This window comes from Equus asinus, chromosome 5 (assembly GCF_041296235.1).
Source record: "Equus asinus isolate D_3611 breed Donkey chromosome 5, EquAss-T2T_v2, whole genome shotgun sequence".
NCBI lineage: Eukaryota > Metazoa > Chordata > Mammalia > Perissodactyla > Equidae > Equus > Equus asinus.
In genome coordinates this window covers 14828353-14836683 of record NC_091794.1, presented here as the reverse complement: position 1 = coordinate 14836683, position 8331 = coordinate 14828353, and the positions used below count along the sequence as shown (strand labels likewise).

Here is an 8331-nt window from a genome sequence, read left to right as displayed (position 1 = left end):
CCAGACTGATTCTAAAGTACAGTCATATATAGAGACCATTGTTGTCAGCAACATTGATGAGGAGAGGGACGCCAGGTGGAAGAATGGAAAAGGTTGTAAATGCTGGACTACATTTGCGGTAGAGGCTATGCAATGTTTTTGGGGTGACAAAAAATTCAGAACCAAGATTCATCCCTCTGGGCTGATGTTATCTAAGGTGAGTGGCAAGACTTCTCCAGGATCCTGCATCTTGTTTTGTGATTGCTGTTTCTCTGATCACCCTGGAGTAAAAATATTGGAGAAAGTACAGCTGCTTCATGATTCACGAAAGCAACTGAGTCTGTAAGTGAATGGAAGAATTTGCCCTCTAAGTAACTCCCAAGATGTTTGCAAAATGAATTTGAAGATGCCAAATTCTATTTTGTTTTTTTCTTTCACCATAAAATTGGATAGGTTCATGTTTTTAAAATGGTTTCTAGAATACAATGCAATCACTTTTAAGAATGTAGTACATTCTTTAAATTTGCACATTTGAATAAAATGTATAATTTTATGATCAAACAGTACATGATTATAATGGGTCAAAGGTCAAGATAAAAGCTTAATTCTAGATAAGGTGTAAATTTAAAGCAAAATCGACTTGTTGCTGAACTAACAAACTTCTGAGCCAGGCTTCTTTCAATTCTTCTTTGCTAGAGTGAGAACAAGAGTCAGATTCTGAAGGAGGGTTTGTCTACAGTGCAGCTCTCAGGACTCCAGTTGTGGAGGGATAAAGGGCCAGTTATGCTGATAAAAGGCACAAAATAGATATTTTACAAAAATACATTAGATGCTACATAAGGTTTTTTGCAAATTTTACCTAATTAGCATGGGCTATTTATATGAAAAAATCTTTAAAATAGTGAATCATAAAGGTTTTGTGCTGAGAAAAACAGAGTTTATATGACTTTTCGCTGGTTTGGGACAATATCCTCCGATCCTTGGTTGCGTTGTATGGCTTTCGCCCTCTCATTTTAAAGAGACAATGAGCCTCGCCTCAGCTGCCACAGGAAGTTTGCATTCCACCTGGAGCCTGGGAAAGAAAGTTGTATAAATGCTGCATAAATATTTCACAGGATGTTTACTTGATAATAATGGAAGTTCTAAGAAGCTACATGTAGTTGCTCTGTTACACTGTGGTGGTTGAAGGCATGAATATTTAAGTTCCAACACTAAAGATTGATATCAGGAAATTACAGTACTGACTGAGCTCTTTAAAATCAGGAACAGTGACTCATTCATCTTTGTGCCTCCAACCATTGCACAATGTCTGTTCGAATCAACAGATACCTAAATGTTTTTTGTATGTGTGTGAGGAAGATTGGCCCTGAGCTAACACCTGTTGCCAATCTTCCTCTTTTTGCTGAGGAAGATTGTCACTGAGCCAACATCTGTGCCAATCTTCCTCTATTTTGTATGTGGGATGCTGCCACAGCATGGCTTGATGAGTGGTGCATAGTTCCACACCCAGGATCCAAACTTGCAAACCCCGGGCCGCTGAAGTGAAGCATGTGAACTCAACCACCACGCCACCAGGCTGGCCCCAGTGAATATATAATTGTTTTTTTTAACCTTAAGTACATAAAACCTTTGAAGTTTGGCCTTGGAAGAAAATCACCAGCCTCTGAGAGAAAGACTTACAAAATCAGCTTCTGTCAATGACCACAGATTTCACAATTTTGATTTCTCATTTGGACTCTCAAGTGGGCAAGTTTAATTAGCTTCTATGATTAGAAGCTAAGCTAATTATTACAAGTGGCCATGGAGAAAACAGTCCCACATTGACCCTGAGCTATCTGATCTTGAACTTTTCCATTTCTTCCTTTGTTGTTTCTGTTCTATTTAATCCAGACAATAACCACATGAAGAATGTTGAAAATGGAAGTTTCCTTTAATTGATATTCAAGATGTCATTTAGCTCGGAACTTTATTCTTTAGAGAGAACATATAGCCAATACTCACGATGATCTTGTTCCATTGATATTTATCTACAGATTAAAGACAGTTGCCCTTTCCTCATCTGTTGAGGAAGTGCTTCCTGTCACTCATTTTCTCCATGCCTCAGACAAATCCCCACTGCTTTAATGACAATAAGCATTCTCATCTTACCATGACATGATATTTGGGAAGAAAAATCTGAATCTTTTACATAAAAGAAGCTTCATAATCACAAGCTATGAAAAGGGAGAAAATGTATACTTACCATAGGTACTTTTTACCATGAATTTCCTGAACTTGATTTGATTAAAATCTCAACCTAAAGATTGCAACAAGAAAGGTTTCTTTAGAGTTTAATTGCTCATTTCACTGAAATTTGAATGAGAAAAACCTCAATGTGGGGCAAAAAAGGTGGTAAGTGGAAGGAGAAGTTAGGGACTGAGCTGCTTTGCAGATCACAGCACTTGAAAGTGAACAGCCGCTGTGACAAGAAGCAAAACCACAGAGCAGAGTACCACGTAGTGTTTCTGTTCACTTTGTTTCACAGACTCTTCAGGCTCTTTCTACTGTCCTCTCTCCCCTCCTCTCTCTTTTTTATTTGTTTCACAGATGTCTCTGAGGTAGGTAAGTTGATTCAATCCTGAAGAATTCAGGGGAGGAACGGAAGCCATCTCCTTGAGAAGTTTGTCCATCCTTGATATACACAGGAAATGGAGACATCATCTGCCATGCTTGGAATTGGGAAATTGTTTTCAGTCTTCTTCCTAATCCCACATCTGGGCATCTGGAGTATTGACGGTAAGGCAGCTACTTACATTGTGTCTTGTTTTATTTCTCAGAGGTGTGGGAGGCAATGTTTTCCTTTGCTGTTCTCAGTAGAATGTAGTGTTTATGTCAAGTGGATAATGGCAGGTGAAACGAAGTAGTTAGATTTTCTCACTGAAGACATTACAGGACATAAACCAAATTAGAACATGGTATTCAAATTGTGGCTTGGCTGATTTTCTTAAAAAACATGTTCTGATGGTAAGAAAAGAGAATTGGGCAGATGTTACAAATAGTTAAGTTCAAATTTATCACTATTACCAGCAAAAATGCCCTGGATGCCGTACTGTTGAGTAAATAGCTTGTTCTTTCCAAACTGAGGTGGGCAGAGAGCTGTAGTGCTCAGCTGTGTAGGCTAGGTGTTGGATAACTGGGGTTATAGCTGACTCCAAGGTTACTCTTTAATAACGTCACTAAATAAAAACTCGTGACTTACTTCAGTGGGCTATGTGCCTTGAGACTACTGAATGAGAAAATGCTGAGAAATGCGGGGTGGGAGCATTCTGTCTTTGCTTCTATTATGTTGAAAGAGAATGGTTCCTACCTGGGTGCCATTTGATACAGAAAATAGCTTGGGTTCTGCATAGACGATGTTTGGCTTCTTCCACAAAGATTTTATGCAGGCAAAAAAGCAATTTCTTCCTTCTGGTGAGTTCACTTGCTCCCTGACATTGACACAGGGGCCTGCTTCTCGTAAAGGGAGGAGGGCTCTAAATAGCTGGCAGAAATATCTGATTTTTCTCAGGTCTCGTTTCAAATATCCTGCCTTATTATCCCCCACACGTACTCTTATCGGTTTGTGTGCTGTGGTTTTAAATCGGAAAATATGGTCACTGAAATCCTATAGAATGTCATCTTCAGTTCTAGAACTGTATGGTTTTGAATTTGTCTTTGTGGTGCCAAGATGGCACAATTAGGTACAAAACAAAAATGCCCTCCAATCATTTAAGCATTTTTATGTTTGCGAGTATTTGATATTACATTGACAAGGTGCTTTGATGGCTGACTGGATTTTTCACTTTCCATCAGATGCCTACAATCACATAGCTGGAGTCAGACATTATTAAACAGAATTCATACCAACTTGGAGAATATGTAGACCACTCTCTGTGAAATGGAGTACAAGAATTTTCAGTGCTATATCGCGCTGGAGTAGGGCACAACTTCTGCTCCTCCTCCCAATGTGCTTACAAAAATGGACTTGGCTGTTAGGACTGGGTTCATTTACTGGCTCTGCCACTTACTGTGTTATCTTGGTTAAGTTTCTTTTCCTCTCTTATCCTTGGTTTTCTCATTTGTAAAGTAGAGAGAATAATTGTACCTAAATTATGGGCCTACTGTGAAGACAATAAATGTAGCAAAATGGCTAGGGTGCCTGGCAGAGTAAGTGCACATAATGAAAGCTTGATAAGTGTTAATGGCATTTTTGCTGATATTCTTTTCTCCAAGCCACTTCCATAAAATTCAGTTAAATGAGAAGTCAGTTTTAACGTTGTCATTTAAAATAGTTCAGTTTTTAAAACTAAAATAAAATGAATAAATGAAATATATTGCACAATATTTCAAAATATAGTGAATCAAATTATTTGGAAAATGAAAATTCCTTTGTCCCAGAAAAGCCTTGAAATGTTTGACAAGATTTATTCTCCCACACAGAGCTGACGGCTCTATTCCCTAAAACCACATTAATTTTAACCTTTATATCTCGAGGATTTCCTATGATTTACTTAATTACTGAATTATTTACGCTGGCACAGTTTCAAAATAATTAAAAGAAATTTTTTCTCCTCCTCTTCAAAGCAATGTGAGATCTGTGTCCCTCTTTTCAGAGATGAGGCTGCTTTTGTAACAAGGTTGGAAAAAATGTAATTTCTACAAACGTCCTGCTTAAGGTCCTTCTTTATAATGGAATTATGCTTGCTTGCTTTTTGTGTTTCTCAAAACAAATTAGAAGGAAGTCTGCCCCTCAATATCTGGCCTACGATTTCTGTCCTGATGAAAGTCATAGAAGTGTCAGCACCTTCCCTTCACGGACAGATGGGCAGATTATGCGGGCAAGAACTAGACACCGTGCAGAAGAGACACCGTGTCAGTTGCTTGCCTAGTCGCCGATGAGCTGCTCCAGTTGTGAGGCCCTGGACCCCTTGTTCAGTCGAGGACCAACTGAGAGTTCTACCTCCCAGAAGGCAGGAGCATTGCAGTTAATGCCTGGCATTACATATGATCTAGAATGAAGGCAGTAGGAAATTTCTGATGGATCACTGCTTATTCTGACGAAAAATAATCCTAATCTGGTCTAGTACCAGAGGATGCTTATAGTTTGGCTCCCTTGAGAACACAGTAGTTAGGGCCAAGTGTCCATTTGGGTCTTGCCTGTGTCCTCTTTCCCCTTTACTGCGATAGTTGCTCATGGTGCATGGATCCACACTCCACCTCCCACACAGATTGTGCTGCTCCACCACCAACTGGCCATATCCTTGGGTCAGAGCAGACATGTTATGGCAGAAAGTGCTCTGCACCTGTTTATCATTCCTTGAAGTTCTGGTTTGTAGCACGGTGTCTTTATCAGGCTTATTTCCATGGCTTGAGCTATTTGTTCCTATTGAAATGTGCACATGGTATGCTAGAGATGCAGCTCTCTGTCTTCTGCCAGATGCCTGTGCATTGCTCTTACAAAAATGCCTGCCACAAAGTGTGACTACCTTTTACGTAAATGTCTCGGAATACATTCTGCAGCTACAGGATTTCCTGGATTAAGGCATGAAAAGACTAACCCCTGTGCCGATAATAATGTTGACTACGCTTTCGTAACACTGACAGGCTCTTCAATGAATTGCTGCTTCCTCTGTCTCACTATCAAAATTTCCTTTATTGTAACGTTGAAATCAAATGCTTTTCCTTCTGCTTTACTGGGACTTTCCTACTTAATTTCCATTATTTGTGTTTCACCTTCACTTAGAGTTCAAAATTGTTGAAAGGAAAATGTCTACGGGCATCTTTAATCAGATCCAAAAATGAAATCCACGTTTTGCGTTGTTTCTTGGAGAGGCAGGGTGGAGTGGTGAGGATCAGAGACTCCACAGCCAGACTGCCTGGATCACTGGCCCACCTCTGCCATTTACTGGTTCTGGGACTGTTACCTCTCTGATTCTCTTTCCTCATGTAAACAATGAGGACATAATGATATAGACTTTATAGGGTTATTGTGAGTACTAAGTGAATTAATTCTATGAAACACTTAAAACAGTGCCTGATGTATCGTTAAGCGTTGTGTAAGTTTAGCTAACAATGGGTTTTTTTTTCCCTTTTAGTCCAAAATTTAATTTGCTTGATGATTCCCTTAAAATAGTTTTGGGAGACTGTCTTTCCTTTTGGGTTGACAAAAGTAGTTTATAAATAACTCTGGAAATTATTACCCACTATCACTTCCAATCCCCAAGAAAAGATAATAGAATTTTGGAGTCTTGCAATTTGAGTTATTCTGTCAGTGAATTGTTGTATCATGTTCAATTTGCTTCACTTTTCTAATATTTGCCATTCCTTACCTCAAAATAAGCTCAATATTATCCACCTTTCTGGTATCCTCTTGTGGTCATAGACTGTGATGTACACGATTATCTCTATAGAAGAAATTACGTGTGGGCGTGTGTCTATGTGTACACGTGTGGGGGTATCGTTTTAGTATGCTCAGAATCTAAGCATGTGTCATTTCAGGTTCACTGAACGGAGTCCAGGAGAGTGTTAGAGGGGCCATGTAGGCCAGTCATAGGGAAACTTCAAGTTTAGCTAGTGGAGCTCTCTAACTTCTCCTTTTCTCCTTCCTGATGGCCACCTGTATCTAAAGAACACAATCTGAAACTCACATATGTCACCAACAGCCCATTGTCCAAAAGTGGCTGTAACGAAGGCTGGGGCATTTAAGTTCCAGCTTGGTGGTTATGGGCCCATTTAATTTTCTTCCACAACATTAGAAGAGGAGAATTAATATTTGGGGACAATTGGCAGTTTTTACCCACATAGATATTGTTAAGTATCTTCTAGGGCTTTGAAAATGCCAATGAACATCTTATGTGATCTCTGTAGAGTGTGATCTCTGTAGTAGAACATTAGGAAGGTGAAGAACTATCTGGGAAAAGAGTGGGGATGGACTTTCTCTGTGTCTTTCCCATAACACACAGCTTACATTTTACACTGAGCATCATAAGTAACCACTCTATCACTGAAGGCAATATTTAGAAATATCCATGTTGGGTTCTGATAAAATGCCAAATGCTCTCTTTTATGCTGTTGTCCACAGCTCCTAAGGGACGCTCTAGGCTTTTTCTGACCTGCTTTTCTTCCTGAAGGCACTATGACCAAGGTGGAGGGCCTAGCATCTCTGAAGGACAAAGCCCTCCGGAACAGGCTGTTAAATCTTCCCTGACCAGAACGAATCTCTACATTGTCGACATGAATCAGTGTTCTTTAGGGCTCATTAAACTGGCTAAAAACCTTTGCTACTCCAGGGAGATGATTGCACATTGCCCAGTGAACACTCCTCCAGATGCTCAACCTTGTCACCTAGGGTGGGCGAGAATCTAGGGGAATGGAACACATGTGAACCCTCTGACCTGAGGAGACAAAGGAAGTGACAATAGGGAAGAACTGCAAGGGGACATCTGCCACTTGGTAGAAATGTAATTAAAAACTGGTGAGAGAAAGCTCAGAGAAGTACCCAAAGGCAAAGATTTTATTACTTTCGAGTTTTGACCAAGGCCAGCCTTGCTGGTTAGTGTAATTCTGTAGGAATTCGTCTCTCAGATAAAAGGACATTTTTCTATGGGACGTATTGCCTTTTGTCTATTATATTTGTTTGTCTGATGTATGTACCAGTCATTATGTATCACTGCTGATCCCCGAATGCGGTGGAGAGTAACTGTTCAGAACAGAGGGACTTGGGGCGGACTTTCTGGGTTTCCATCTTGTCTCTGCCACCTACAGACTTTTCTCAACTGCTGTGTCACGTCCCTAAATTCCTCTTATTTAAGAAATAATAATACCTGGCATTTATTGTTTATCATGAGCCAAGCATAGTGCTAAGAATTCTTCCTGTGTGTTCCATTTACTTTCACAACTACCCTGCCAGATAGGGGCTTATGCTTTGGAGTTAGCCAGGCCCAGGTTCACGTCCTGGTCCTGGCTCTGCCTCCCACAGGCTAGTGATCTTGAGCAAGTGGCTTAGCTTCTCTAATACTTGGTTTCCCCAACTTAAAGATAATAGAGTCAGCCCCAGTGACCTAGTCGTTAAGTTCCACATGCTCTGCTTTGGTGGCCTGGGTTCGGTTCCCAGGTGTGGACCTACACCATTTGTCTGTCAGTGGCCATGCTGTGGCAGTGGCTCACATATGAAATAGAGGAAGACTGGCAACAGATGTTAGCCCAGGGCGAATCTTCCTCAGCAAAATATATAAATAAATAAATAAAAATAATAATCATAACTACCTCATAAAATTGTGAGGATCAAATGAAACAATATATGTATGGTACCTAAAAGTGAATAGCACATAATAA

At 40.0% G+C, this 8331-nt stretch overlaps 1 protein-coding gene across 1 annotated transcript in view; it reads left to right on the top strand.

The window, feature by feature from the left end:
* Positions 1-2380: 2380 nt before the first annotated feature.
* Positions 2381-8331, top strand: part of BTLA (B and T lymphocyte associated) — a 30120-nt gene continuing 24169 nt past the window's right edge. Inside the window, exon 1 of the mRNA XM_014838666.3 lies at positions 2381-2754. Within this exon, the coding sequence (XP_014694152.1) occupies positions 2667-2754 (88 nt within the window). The 5' untranslated portion in view covers positions 2381-2666. The remainder of the gene's footprint in view (positions 2755-8331) is intronic.